General features: G+C 42.0%; 1 protein-coding gene across 4 annotated transcripts in view; it reads right to left on the reverse strand.

The window, feature by feature from the left end:
• The window catches only part of CCDC186 (coiled-coil domain containing 186), a 41913-nt gene extending 27046 nt beyond the window's left edge, over positions 1-14867 (reverse strand). For 3 of the 4 annotated variants that reach the window (XM_059661482.1, XM_059661484.1, XM_059661481.1), the window contains exons 1-2: positions 14848-14867; positions 3967-4653 (exon numbers count right to left, since the gene is read on the reverse strand). In XM_059661482.1, the coding sequence (XP_059517465.1) occupies positions 3967-4619 (653 nt within the window). In that variant the 5' untranslated portion in view covers positions 4620-4653; positions 14848-14867. Of the gene's footprint in view, positions 1-3966; positions 4654-14442; positions 14654-14847 lie in introns of those variants that run through there. The other variant, XM_059661483.1, reaches the window with a different exon arrangement.
• Between the last annotated feature and the right edge of the window lie 481 nt (positions 14868-15348).

The raw sequence follows: 15348 nt of genomic DNA on the forward strand, positions 1-15348 counted from the left end.
TGAAAATCCATGTATAACTTTAACTACTAATAGCCTACTGTCGACCAGAAGCCTTACTGACAATAAGCAGTCAATTAACAGATATTTTGTGTCATATGTATTTTTTACTGTATGGTTACAATACAGTTAGCGAAAAGACAATGTTAAGAAAATCATAGGAAAACACATTCACAGTACTATACATATTTTTAAAAAATCCATGTAAAAATGGACCCACACAATTCAAGCTAGTGCTATTCAAGGGTCTGCTGTAGAATGGTGGTTGCTAAGGACTGGAAGCAGGGGGGAATTAAAAGTTGTTTAATTCATATAGAGTTTCAGATTTGCAAGAAGAAAAAGCTAGATGCTCTGCAAGAAAGAAATGATATACTAAAAGTGTCTGCCAGGTGGCTCCCAACAACCGGCGCAAACATCAGTGGACAGATCCGGATCCTGGGCCCACCACCCACCTGGAGGGCCAATTGTGTCCCGCCCCGCCCCCCTCGGGACAGGCACCAGACACAGGGCTTATGGCTGGCAAGTGCCGCTGTAGAGGTGGCAAGCCTCTCCTGATCAGGACTGACTGGGCGCGGGCCCGTGGCAAGAGCAGCGGGGTCAGGATGAGCAGGAGCAGCAGGCAGGAGCGGAAGGCAGCAATGGACTGCTGGTTTCAGCCCAATCCCCGCAGGCCACACTGAGGGACCCCCGCCCCCGTGCACAAATTTGTGCACAGGGCCTCTAGTGTGAATCTAATTAACACTAGCCAACTGTACACTTATAAAAATGTTTAAGATAGTAAATTTTATGTTGTCTATTTTGTCACAATTGAAAATAAAAATGAATAAATAGAAAAAAAGCCTTGGCCAGTGTTGCCCAGTAGTTGGAGTGTCAGCCCTCGCATTGAAGGATTGAAGAGCACCTGTCTGGGTTGCAGGTTCACTCCCTGACCCCTAGTGGAGAGGCAACAGTCAAAGTGTTTCTCTCACATAGATGTTTCTCTCTCCTCTCCCCTCCCCCCTCCCTCCTTCCTTTCCACTCTGAAAAAGCAATGGGAAAAATATTCTCTGGTGAGGATTAACAGACAAAAGAAAAAAAAGAAGGGGTCTGGATGCGAGGAGAGTAAAGGTCAATGAATAAACCACTGAAGGATAAGCTGGTTTGGGGAAGACTGATCCACTGAGCAAGACAATCGCAAACAGTAAAGACTGGAAGCAAGTTATGATAAAGGGCAATTACATATCATGCAATATTTGAATTATGCTCTATTTTCTTCTGTCATCCTCTTCTGGTATGTAAACTTCCTCCACCCCTTTCTGTACACACACCTCCCATTCCTGTATCATTTTTTAAAGAGAATCAGTCTGTATTTCACAGAAGGCTAGCATGTTTTATTTTCCTTTCTGAAAGGTTATAAAAGAGTACCTAACCATAAGCACCATTTACATATGTAAATCTAGAATAAAAATACAGGGTGATATAATACTATTAGAAAAAGATAAAGTGAAATTAAAACTTGTTAAGATATAAATTAACTCCACAAATACAAGAAGTCTAAAAATAACCATGTTCTTATTTACTGAATGATAATCAACCAATTCTTCTGTTCTCTACATTTTAGTCTTTTTAAACCAATAAGTTTACAATGAAGATTTTAAGAAAATTTTTAATTTTATGACTTCTCATTTCATTTTGAACCACTCTTCGTTTTGACATTATGCTTTACATTCTTTCAAACCTGAAAAATTTTAGTTGTCTTTATAAATATTTCTAGATCTTTAATACACTTACACCTTTTAATAAAATATTCCTTTAGACCAGTTGTTCTCAACCTTCTGGCCCTTTAAATACAGTTCCTCATGTTGTGACCCCAACCATAAAATTATTTTCCTTGCTACTTCGTAACTGTAATGTTGCTACTGTTATGAATCGAATTGTAAATATTTGATATGCAGGATGGTCTTAGGCGACCCCTGTGAAACGGTCGTTCGACCGCCAAAGGGGTTGCGACCCACAGGTTGACCCAATGCTTTAGACTTACATATTAAGATATGTAAAACAGAAATTTTAATCATATTCAAAATACTGACTTTATACATATCTGTTTATATATGCTAACTAGGGGCCCGGTGCACGAAATTCGTGCACTGGGTGTGTGTGGGGGGGAGTGTCCCTCAGCCCAGCCTGCCCCCTCTCACATACTGGGAGCCCTCAGGCGTTGACTCCCATCACCCTCCAATCGCAGGATCGGCCCCTTGCCCAGGCCTGATGCCTCTGCAAGAGGTGTCAGGCTTGGACAGGGGACCCCCATCTCCCCCCGATCACTGGCTCTGGCCCCCGCCCAGGCCTGAGGCCTCTGGCCCAGGAATCATGCCTGGGCAGGGGACCCCCATCTCCCTCTGATCGCTTGCTCCACCCCCCACCCAAGCCTGATGCCTCTGACCCAGGCTTCAGGCCTGGGCAAGGGGACCATCATACCCCCCCAATCCCTGGCTCCTCCCCCCACCCAGGCCTGATGCCTGGGCCAGAGGAGTTGACCCTCATCACCCTCCGATCACCAATCACCGGATCGGCCCCTGGACCAGGCCTGAGGCCTCCGGCAGAGGTGTCAGGCCTGGGCAGGGGACCCCCAGCTCCCCTCAGTTGCAGGCTCCGCTCCTGCCTAGGCCTAACGCCTCTGGCCAAGGTGACCCGCTCGGGCAGCGGGGACCTGCAGCTGCAGCAGCCCTGCGATCGTGGGCTCCGCTTTAGGCCCAGGCAAGGGACCCCTAGCTCCCGGGACTGCCAGCTTCGACCGTGTCCAGCTCCCATCGCTGGCTATACCCCTACTTCCTGCTATCACTGGCCAGGGCGGCAAAGGTGCCTGATTCTCCGATCATGGCTGGGGGGCAGGGCAAAGGCGGCCCTAGGGCCGCCTTTGCCCTGCCCCCCAGCTCTTAGCTTCCCCCTGGGTTTCCGATCACTGTCAGTGGCAGGGGGCTTCTTCCTGCTTTCCCTTTCGCCTCCCTGCATTGTGCCTACATATGCAAATTAACCGCCATCTTGTTGGCAGTTAACTGCCAATCTTAGTTGGCAGTTAACTGCCAATCATAGTTGGCAGTTAACTGCCAATCATAGTTGGCAGTTAATTTGCATATAGCTCTGATTAGCCAATGAAAAGGGTATCGTCGTACGCCAATTACCATTTTTCTCTTTTATTAGTGTAGATATCTGACAGATCTATAGTACTAGGGGCCCATTGCACAAATTCATGCACCAGTGGTGTCCCTCGGCCTGGCCTGCGGGATCGGGCCAAAACCATCTCTCTGACATCCCCCAAGGGGTCCCAGATTGTGAGAAGGTGCAGGCCAGGCCGACTGACCCCACCAGTGCATGATCGGGGCCGCAGAGGGACACAGGGGGTTGCCCAGCCATGGATGGACCACCCATCTCGCTCAGTCCCGATCAGCCAGACCCCAGCAGCGAGCTAACCTACCGGTCAGAGCGTCTGCCCCCTGGTGGTCAGTGCACGTCATAGTGAGCAGTTGAGTGGCCTTAGCATATCATTAGCATTTTATGCTTTGATTGGTTAAACGGCTGAGCGGATGACCAGATACTTAGCATAAGGCTTTTATTATATAGGATAGAGGTGGGCAAAAGTACGTTAACAGTTGTAAATATGCAAAACAGTCTATTCTTATATTATTAATTATTGTGTTATTTATTTTACAACTATAAACATTTTTTTCCCATCCCATATAAAAACACTGATGCATACCTATTATTTCTAAAATAATACAAATAAAATACCACATTCTAAAAAAATAGACAAATTGAATAACTAACCAACAACATTTGCTTAATTATTCAGTCAATACATATTTGTGGATCAACTACAATGTGTGTGGCTCTATTGTGAAATTAAAAATGGACAAGATGATACCTTCCTTTAAAGAATGCCATCTTTAATTCCTGTGGAAAAAAATAACCTGAAAAAAATAAAAAACTTACTTCTTTATGGTGTGTTCCTGCTGCAAATACTTATCTTGCACACACTTTTCAGACATAATTAATGCATGTTCTCCCTTATTCATTCCATTTGGTACTCGGTGTTCTGCAAAATCCGTAGATAAGAGCTCAGATTCTATTTCTTCTAACAAATCCTCTGATGTTGAAACATTCTTTATCTTTGAAATAAGTTTCTTGGTGCAGTCTGTATCATAGGGACTTTCAGAGTACATCTTTTGACTAGCTGCTTCTGTAAAGGTGGAGGACCTTAATTCTGCCAATATTTGACTTACTGTCTGTTCGGTTTCATTTGTTTTCGAAACTTGCTTTGTAAAATCTCCACCAGGAAAATTAGCTACTTGTTCAGAATTTTCTGAGCATAAGTCTGTTTTAGAATCTTCACCTCCACCATGATCTGGCATACAGTTCTCCAGTGCTCCAATTTGATTACTGCTTTCATTAGGCTGACATGAAGTTTTATCAAAGTTTAATGCCAATAGTTGGGACTCATTTTCTATGCTGCTGCTTTCATCACCAGAAAACGAGTTGCTTGAGTTTTCCTTTAGTTCAGATGTTTTCCCAATATTTTTATCACAGGAAATGGAGGCTGTGTGCTCTGTCTCTGCCATGCTGACTGGCACCAACTCACTCTGCATTTCTTCAAATCTGTTCCTGATCTTCTTTTTACATCTAAGAAAGCCAAAACATCAAAGTTTAAGAAACCAAAGTTTTTAAAAACCAAGACGCCCTATATATTTGCACATATTCCATGATGTGGAATAACTAAGACCACAAATTTTACCACTAAAAACTCTTTTAAAAGCCATTCCTTGAGAGAGAAAAAAAGAAAGACTAGGACAGCCAACCCACGTGTGCCACAACCAACAGGATAGTACAAAGTTTCGTACTCTTTCCTCCTTCAATTCAGTCATACAACTCCACTTCAGATGCAGTTTGGCACTCTTCAGTCACCCCCATAATATGCTGGATATGGACTAAGACTAGTAACTGGGAGATTAATGCCAAAGATGGTTTAAAATTCCTTCAGCTCCACAAGAGGAAAATGAGTACCTCAATAATCTGTAGGAAAATATTAGGAAAATAAGATAGCAATGACAACATCAGAAGAGAAATTATAAACCAAGATAATAAAACAAGACACATGAACAATGACAAAACTTACTTAGCAAGAAAACCAAACAATAACAAAACACAGTTACTACAGCCCAAACACCTAGAGCTGAGTAGAAAAAATTATGGTAAGGATCCCTGGCAGGGATTCATTTTTCATCCAGGCTGGGATCCAGGAAGTACCATAGTGAATTCCAAACATGTTCATCAAGAATAAACCATATTTGGCTCTCCCTCCCGAGAGCACACCCACGCCTTTCCCTTCCCCCTCCTCTTACTCAACAGGTGTGCATCTCCTAAATTCTAGGGACCCCATGAGACTTGCAACCAGGAGAGTAATGGGCAGAGGCAGCTCATCCCAGGCTAAGCCCCGGATCCTGCCTGTCTCCAAGGCCCCCTTTTCTCTGACTTTCCAGGGAGGTGATAAAGAAATAAGCTTAGGCAGGGTACTTGGGCTCACTTCTTCCACTTAGAAGGAAAACTAAGTGACTTTTATTTCTCAGTGAGCAAAGCAGCCCTGCCGAGGCTCACTCCTGCTGTTTCTTCTGTCAAAGCCCTTCCCTGTTTCACTTTCCCCAGCTTTAATAAGAAAAAGAAAGAGAAGAAACAATATTCAGTGTAACTCGAGTGGAGGCACTGCCTAGGTCATAAAAGCAATATTTACAAAACTAACTCAATATTGTTAGAATCCATTTTGTTTTGTTATATGAGGGTTACCATTCTAGCTATTTCCGGAAAATAATTCAACTTCAATCTTGATGATTTTGTCAGATATCAGCAAAGCATATACATGGTAGATGAATTACTGGAGTCAGATAAAGTTGGGTAAAATGTGGGCAAGTCATAGTTTTGACAGCAACTAGGAAAGAAATAACTCCAGATGGAAGGTGAACTTACAAAAACCAACAACAAAATATTCAATTATTGAGTAACAGAAGGGTGCATGTTCATTTTGGTCTACGATGGAGGTGGTGGTCAGAGGAAGGTGAAAAAGCGTAAGAGAAGATAGCTGCTCATCAGAATGATACACAGGAGTGAATTTTGTTAAGGACAATAAATCATGATCAACTTGGACATACTTGATTAACCTACAGAGCTTTAGCATACAGTAGGTTCTCAAATATTTGTTGAATTAAGACACAGAAGTGATATTTGAGGAACATTATCCTAGGAATGCAGAAAACAGGAAGAATAATTCTAGGAAATGAAGAGAAGACCAGCTTGTTTGTCCAATACCCTGCCTTTGAGTATAGACTGCCCTTTGGGGTATCAACTAATATTGACATTCGTCTTAATACTCTGAATTAAAACGTATTTCCAAACAGTCAAATAGAAATTACCATTATCTTGCTGCATATATGTTATAACTAAGACATAGCCCACACTAGTATTAAAGCTTGGTTTAGACAAAACAAGTAAGTGCAGTAAGTTGATATGACCTCATGAGTATGCTGTATTTCAAAATCTAGGACAAAGTAAAATCATTCTCAAACAGGGGCATTACCTTCCCCAAAGTAACTCACTTTAACTGTGAATGTGTTGCTGCTGAATTTGGACTTTTAATTTAGAAATCAATCTAAAAGCTAAGGAAGGAAGTGGTTCTGAGCAACGTAGCTAGTCCATGTTGTATCAACTGAAGTAGAACTCAGAGCTGACCAAAATGTAATGGACAGCAGATGAAAAATCTATTTAAAAAACAGTAAGTCTCTAAAGACACTGCAACTCTCCAGAACAGATAGAGCAAGTGAGAAGAAACTTGCTCATTTGAGCACTTCATGAATTTTTACTGTCATGCTTTGTCAAAAACACACACTAAGCAAATATTGGCTCCTATCCCCTCATCCAGCTTTCATATTCTCCAGGGTTTCAGTCCTCAACTTTATTTTCCCTCCCACAATTCACCCACTTCCATGCCTTGAGCCAACAACTCATAGTTGATGCCCACATTATTTTCAGTCCTGTTCTTACGTTACAGACAACAAATTATCTATACCTTCATTTTCACTCTATCTCTGTATCTATATTGAAATCTCCGCCTGAATATAAGCAATTCCACTGAATGTTCCACCATAACCTCATACTCAAAATGGCTAAATCTAAAGTCCAATGAACAGCTCCAATGATTGAGTACCCCCACTTAATCTTTTTTTGTCAATAGTATCATTTTTCTTAGTCATGACTCCTTTTCCTTTGTCTTCTTTTTTACCAATTTCATGTCTCCTACAATTATACCTTCCTTTCTACTGTCACTGTTCCCACATGCAACCCAATCTAGGCCTGACCACTTCATATAAGGAACACTTGATTTGTTGGTTTCTCAATCTCACTCCATTCGTCCCTCCTGTTTTCCTTCCTGCAACTCCAAGTGGAGAAGCAAGGTTGATTAAAGGGCAAGTGGCTTGAGACAACACTAGGACAAGTGTCACTCAATCCAGAGAAGGCGTGGAAGTTTGTAATATTGGTTCTGCAAAAAAAAAAGGGGGGGGGGAACAGAAGGGCCCTATGAATGGCAGAAGGGATCAAGAAGCTACAACATCGCCCCTAAAAATACCCACACACATCACCTCCGCAGAGCCCACCATCAAATGCAACCAGATGAATTAGAGTAAGGTCAGGGCTATCTCTTCCCTCTTTAAAGGTTTGGGTAATGAAAACTCTGCCCCCACTGACTGGTCTTCTCTCTACTCCAAAAGGGCTAGTTAGAGAAAGGAAAGGGAACATATTTTAGAGCCAGATTATACCTCCTCTTCAAGCCACTGGGAACCTTTCTTTAGGAAGAAAATATGAGTTTTTAAAAATTATTGAAACCTGGCTTGATTTCTGGAATGAGTTTTCTCTAGTAACCAAAAGTTGCAGAAAAGTTATGTCATCAAACCAACATATTATTAAGGAGCAGCACTTCAGAGGGAAGTGAAGGGAGATGAGGGCATTTTACACAGTATGATTGGAGACCCCTTGAGGAAAAAACACACAAAAGCATTTCATGTTCATTTTTCAGAGTTGTGATTCCTCCAGTAAACCAGTTGTACGACTTTTCCCATCTTATCTCTCAACACATTCCTAAAAGCCTAGTACTTCACTATCCTCTCCCAGTCCCTGACTAGTCTACTCACGATTCCAGCTGCACACTAACCTTCCCCTGGCTGCTCCCATCCAGAATGTCCTTTCTTCTCTCTTCTCTCCAGAGCCTAATTATATTTAAAGAACTGATTCTAACGCCACATCTTCCTCCAAATTTTCCCTCATCACAAGTACAAAATTCTCTGTCAGGAAAATGAAAACATACTGCATTTATACTCATCAAGCGGAGTCACAGCCTTCCTTGTGACATTCCGCACTAGCAAGGAGGAGGACCCTCCCTCTGAACTGAATCAAACTTCTTAAATCTCAACAACAGTAATAATAAGTAGGTAAATAAATCTAACAAATGTATTCTCTACTGCATTTACACTCATTCCTACAAATGCTATTCCATTGTTCTCAATGAGAGTGGGACCGCCTGGGTTTACACAATAATCTGGGGAACTGAACAGCATTTAGTGGATGGGAACCAGATTGTAAGGAGACTTGTAATGTGCAAGACAGCACAGAACAACAAAAATGTGTCTCATTCTGCTGGATATTTATCTAGGTAAACAAACAAACAAAAGTCCCTGATTTTATGATTTTCTCAGCTTAGACTGTTTTACCATCATCATCCTGTAAATTACAGACTGCTTAGTTTAACCTCAAAAGACAAGTACTTTCTACAGTTTTCATGATCTTTGAAAAAATCTTCATATAACATGGCATCTGATAACCACTTAGCTTTCAAACTTAGTTTCCTGATGCTTAAATGGAGGCAAAAGGAAAAGGAGGGGTTAATGAAGATCCATGTGTATACATGTAACAACGCTATCACCAAGGATTAAATGACTACACAAGAATGGTGAGGGGAGTGGGACCACGATGAGTCTGATTATGTCCATGATTAACCAGGGGAAAAAACAGCTGAGTTCTCCTGTGGGCCTCCAGTTGGCAGTGCTGATGTAGACCAATCTGTTTGCTGTCCAAGTTTCTTCGGGAGTTGGGGGAGGAAATATTGCCATCAAAGCTACTGAGGATGGAATAATCTAGAAGTAGATTAAAGAGGGAGGATGTAAAACTAGACACTTGTTTACAAGATTGGTTTAATAAGTGCTTGTATAAATTAAATTAACACTCATTTAGATATAGTGATTACAATTAAAGTTACAATATCTTTTGCTTTTTGATGTAAAAAGTAACAGTTATCTGACTTTTAGCAACTATAGCTCATTAGAGGAAAATACTGTAGTATTTACAACTTAGCACAGTCATAAAATCCTCTTAATTCAGCACCTTTCTCCCCAGAGCTGTTTGTTTCTGACACAGTACTACAGGACCAATTCACACTTCTAAATTGTTTCAGTGAAGTGAGAACTGGTTTCGCTCTTACTGGAGCTCATCAGCTGTAGGCAACTGGTCAAGAAACATTTTTTATTTGCCTCAAGCCAACCATTATCCACCTTGGATTTTATTTCTTCATGAAAGAACTCACATTTCTACAAAATTATTCCCATACAAGAGCCATATAAATGAAAACACTGTCTTTAACAGGTTTGTTTTCCCGGTAAATTAGCAGTATAAACAACAAAAAACTTAAGCTTATTCAATAAATTGCAAATACAAATGAATCCAATCCACAGATTTTGGTAAAAGGCCTCATACAAAAGTATCGTCAGAAATACATTCCAAACTAGAAGGTAATTCATTCACAAATATGAATTGAGCATGTATTATGTGCAGGGACTGTTCTATATTTTAGGAGCATAGCAATAAATAAAAAACTTTTATGGAGATTACATTCTGATATAGTGGAGCAATATATAGAAGTGCTATGTTAATTTCTTACTCTTGGTGTTTACAGTATTTTAATTTGAAGATCTATCAATGCTATCTAGCTTTATGAGTGTTTTTTAACACGTGGATGGATCACGACAATTCTTGCTTCATATTACAGTGTTTTACAAAGTATCATACTTTAGAAAGATATTAGCTTATAAGAACCTGTAATAAATAACTTCAAAATGCAATGGGTATTTAATTTTAAAGCCTGCCTTTAACATTTATCTAAACGTTTTTTGTACTCGTTCAATAGAAGCTTATCTGGCCACTGGGTAAAGCTAGCAATAAAACTACTGTTCCACAATGTGTTAAGTCCAACGGAAAAATCTAACTCAGTTCAGCATATTATTTACAACTACAAATTTTTAAATTACAAACTATACCATTTGAGTCTCAAATAATATCAGCTATATATTTTTCAAATACTGTCCATGAGATAAGCAAGTAAAGCCTGTGAGAGGATTCTGTTCTTCAATGTAATGATTTACCATCCTTTTACAGACAAGTACATTAAAAAGGTTTTTACATAGTCCCCAAATAAACTTTGAAAGCAGCCGAATCAAATGAATAACTTATCTTTCTGACCAACTCTAACAAGGTTCTGATATCACAATTAAAGTCAGAAGCAAAAAATTATATCAAAAGACATCTGTAGCCCAACATAATCTGATCTCAACCCCTAAGTAAATGATTTTTAATAGTATTCACTTTAAAATACAAACACTTTCCTGGATAAAGTTTTTAAAAATAGAATAAAATAATAGGACAGAAAAGAACCTGTATAAGAAACATAAAAACCTTGCTTCACATGAAAATATTTGACACTGAAGTTCACAGAAGGTGAATTTATGAAAATCAAGTTCTACTTTTAAAAGAGCTGGCTACTACAAAGAATTCCATATTAGAATGATCAAAAGGAAGAAATATTTTGTAAAGTAGTCACATTCTAATTAAGCTTTTGGGTAAAATTTAACTTCATTATATTGGGTTTCCTTTACATGAAATATAATCACTAGATTTTTAAAGTTGCCTTTAGTCCACCAGTTTAAAATGTATGTCGCATGAGGCCAAGGTCAATTATCCCTGTAGGGGTTTGTTAACCTTTGCACCCAAGACTCGGGGCAGGGTGCATTTTTTATATATGCATTATATCACAAATAGATGTTAAAAAACAGACTCAAGGCAATCGGTGCAGCAGGATCCCTCACACCACAGTACCAAATCCCGCAACAGAACAACTGGAGAAAGAAATTATGGTCCATCAAGATTCCAGGAAAAGGTGGCACATCATATATCACATTATCAAGTTATATGTCATATTATCAGCTTGGCATCTTAGGTCGATGCAATTTTATATATTTCTAATAGTAACTTTTAAAGCAGAAAGTTATTAATATAGAAATCTTACTTTGAAGCTGCTTGTATAGAGCTCACAATCTGAATTTTAATAAGTCAAAGAAAACATTAAGTATTTTCTGCTAATTATTTTCCCCAAAAATCTGAAAACTAAAAGAAGGGAAAAAATTAACTACAGTTCTTTTCCCCCAAAAAAGGCTAATAACCTAAAAAAAAAAAAAAAGAAAGAAAGAAAGAAAGATAATAAGTGTGCCTTACATTATGGAGTTCTGGCTGGGCTTGGTTAATTTGATATGATGTAGTTTACCAAAAAATCAAATTATTCATTAGCCCTATAGTAGCCTATCAGTCCATGTCTTTTAATGTCAGACAAATCCATTCACAATCCAATCAACACTTTCCTTTTCTGGGTTTGATTTCCTCTTCATATCTATTGCTCTTTCACCCCAATATTTTTCCTTTTGTTTACTTCTTAGCCCAACTATTTAAAATCTCAGTAACTGAGAGATAAAGTTTAAAGGACAAATTTGAAATAATGATAAGATTAGAGGGTTATTTGTAAATTTCAATTATCTATGTTCCCACTGTTGCCCTGAAATGAATATTAACTATAACAGTCACAATACTATAAGCTGTGTCTTATTTATGAAAAATGTGAGAATCGATTTTAGTTATTTAAAGCTAGAGATAAGAGATAAAAGAAAAATCTAAACTTTATTCAAATAAAAATAACAGAATTTAAGGATTCTTTTTTTGTTTTGTTAATCCTCACCTGAGGATATTTCTTCCATTGATTTTTAGAGAGACTGGAAGAGAGAGAGGGAGACACATTGATTGGCTGCCTCCCAACTGCACACCAACCTGGACCAGCAGGGGCTTGAACCTGCAACTCAGGTACACGCCCTTGACCTTGCCAGGAATCAAACCTGTGACCCTTCCGTGTGCAGGCCAACACTCTAACCACTGAGAAACACAGGCCAGATGAAGGATTCTTTAACATGTAACTGTTCCATGAATTAGTGCAGATTACTAGCCATTCTTCAAAGGCAAAGATGATTTTTCTAAGTCTGTAAATAAGGCTGCTTTGTCCTATCATTTCTCCCTAAAGAATGAGAATACTGCTGCACTATTCTACCTTCCCTCCACCATGTCAGCATGTAGCTGTAAGATGTTTTTAAATTAAATATACTAAGCAATCATCAGCAGCTGTGCTGTCATTGTATCGCATCAGAAAGCAACTCTTGAGTTTATGTGTAAAGGAATAAAAGCTAGTAGAGTGGTTACTGTGCTATACCACCCCTTTTGCGTTAGCAATAAATAAGACTCTGACGTGCCCATGACACTGCTTAAAGAAATCTCCAAGTTTACATGCAGGTATTCTGAATTAGACACGGTCCTAAAAATAAAATCAATCTCAACACAATCCATGCATTTCTGGAGAATAAAAACAATACGTATAAACACATGTAGGGCATTTCCAGGTAGATTCCTCAGTAATTATACATGCTTGCTGGTTACAATGTAAAAGAGGAGTTTTAATTCTTTAAATTCTGCAAGATTTGTGAATTACTCAATACCATGACTGAATTTTAAATAACATGAAAAGACCATAAAGGAAGGGGGAAAAGAACGAGGCCAATCATCCCTGTTTTCTATTTGAGTAACGATGAATAAAGAATTGAAAAGTAGCTGTACAGAGAGAGCAGTAAACTTGATACACAAGCAGCTAGTTCAGTTTCACTATCAACGTCTTTAGAACCTTAATCTTTCCCACAAGATCAACACTGCACATATCAAGGTGTCGTTAGCAGTTGGGAAGGCTACACCCACTGGCATACCTAAACATTTAATAGATCTTTTTTTTTTTTCCTGAATGACTAACCAGCACACCTCTTGAAACACTGTTCCAATGATTTACTGCACATTTTCCTTAGAAAAACTCCCAGTCTATCCTTTTGGAAGAAATAAAAAAGCTGGGCATCAAAGGACCATGACACAGGTACCGAGAAAACGACCAAAATGCCTGGGACCCGATGGCATATTTTTACCATTCTGTCGGATTCCCATAGGTAAGAATGGGAATCCGACAGAATAGTAAAAATATGCCACCCGGTCCCAGGTATTATTAGAAAGGCGGTTTCTAATGCCAATGTTTTGACTCCAAAGGCAGGTCTCTTTCCCCTAAACAAAATAAAGATATGAATATTGGCTGTACTTAGTAAACTGTTAACAGCTGAGCAACCCCCACACCTGCAGGGTTCCCCAGGATCGCACTGCGGGACCCGTAGAAGGTGCCTTCCCATGGCACAGGTTCCAGCGGTTCTCAACCTGTGGGTCGCGACCCCTTTGGCAGTCGAAGGACCCTTTCACAGGAGTCGCCTGAGACCATCCTGCATTGACATAACGATTCATAACAGTAGCAACATTACAGTGATGAAGTAGCAACGAAAATAATTTTATGGTTGGGGTCACAACATGAGGAACTATATTTAAAGGGCCAGAAGGTTGAGAACCACTGGCAGAGACACAAGTGTGGAGCAGCACCCTTACCAGCCAAGGGTTAGCACCTGCCTTTGGTGTCTTGGGAAGAACGGCAGCATAAAAACAAAAGACCAGGTCTCGCATATTCACAATCCCAAAGAATCGTCTCTTAGTTAAAATCACAATAGGGGCAGTGTTTAGGATAGAAAGTAGCCACAACAGTCAACATAACACACACACAGTCAACTTGGACAGACGAAGAGAGAAACAGGCGACCGAGTCTATGAAAGATCGCAAGCAGGTGGGGCTGAGCCGCAGTTCGCGTTGGGAGGCCGGGCCATCGGCCCAAATCCCGCCGCTCCCCAGGCGCCGCTCCGGCGCCCCCCACCCGCGTCCACCCCTCCGGCCGCGTCCCCCCTGACCACCCGGGGCAGCCCGGGACCGAGGGATGGAGGAAAAGAGACCCCGAACTCCGTCCCTAGCGCCTGCCTCCTCCGATCACACCGGAGCCACCGGGGGCTGGCAGGACCGCGCGCGAAGGGGGCGGCCTCGCCGCGCAGCTACCGCGACTCCCCGGTCCGCCCCGGGCGCCCCTCGGGCACTCACCCCACTTCTCCGAGCCTCCATCTGCACTCCTAGCGAGGCCGCGGGAGCCCCGCCCTGGGGCCCCACTTCTCCATAGCGGGGGGCGGCGGTGGAAGACGGGGCCGACACCGCGCTCTCCCCGCCGCGGCTTTTTTCCCCAGACCCCCGCGGAGCTGACACATCAACAAAGATGGCGGCGATGCTGGAACCGGCTTGGATACAGCTGAGGGGGCGGGGCTCCCCGGAAGAGCCAATCAGCGCGGTGCGTCTGGTGTGACGCGCCTCGCCTTGGGCCAATAGAACCCGCCTGCAGTGGGCGGGGCCGGCGCGGCGCAACGCTGCCTCCCGTCCCGGAGCAGCCAGCCCGGCTCTCCCGGCCCCCACGCCCGGGCGAAGCCGGCTTCGCGGCAGCTAGTCCTGTCGTACCTTTGACGCCCCTGCGGACCCAAGCGAGTGACTTCTTCCTGTGGGACGCGCTCATTGGAGACAAGCCTCCTCATCCCTTGGCCCTTCCTCTATTAGTCAGGGGGATAAAGCAATAAAAGAGCTTTCGAAATGAGGACGTCCCAGCTCAGATGCGCAAACCTTGCACCTGACATGGGCGGAGTCAGCAGGAGTAGCCTTCCGGCCCTTCGCACCATTCATCCCTGGAAGGCAGTCTGGGGGTGTCCATCACACCGCGTCCCGGTCCGCAGCGTGGCACCTTCTGCCATTGTTGGATAATAGACTGTTGGTGCGTTCATGTCTAGCGCCCGACCATGAGCTGCTGGAGCGCGGGGCGTGCCCTCTCCGGCCTCGGTGTCCCACGGGTTTGGAGACGCTGGAGCTGCTCAATCATTAGCAACAAAACGTGTATTGGGGGGTGGGGTTGGGATGGGAGGTAGGAGTATTGAATACCGTGGCCTAATTGGGTCTGAAGAAGTCAAG

This window comes from Myotis daubentonii, chromosome 13 (genome assembly GCF_963259705.1).
Source record: "Myotis daubentonii chromosome 13, mMyoDau2.1, whole genome shotgun sequence".
NCBI classification, from domain to species: Eukaryota; Metazoa; Chordata; class Mammalia; order Chiroptera; family Vespertilionidae; genus Myotis; species Myotis daubentonii.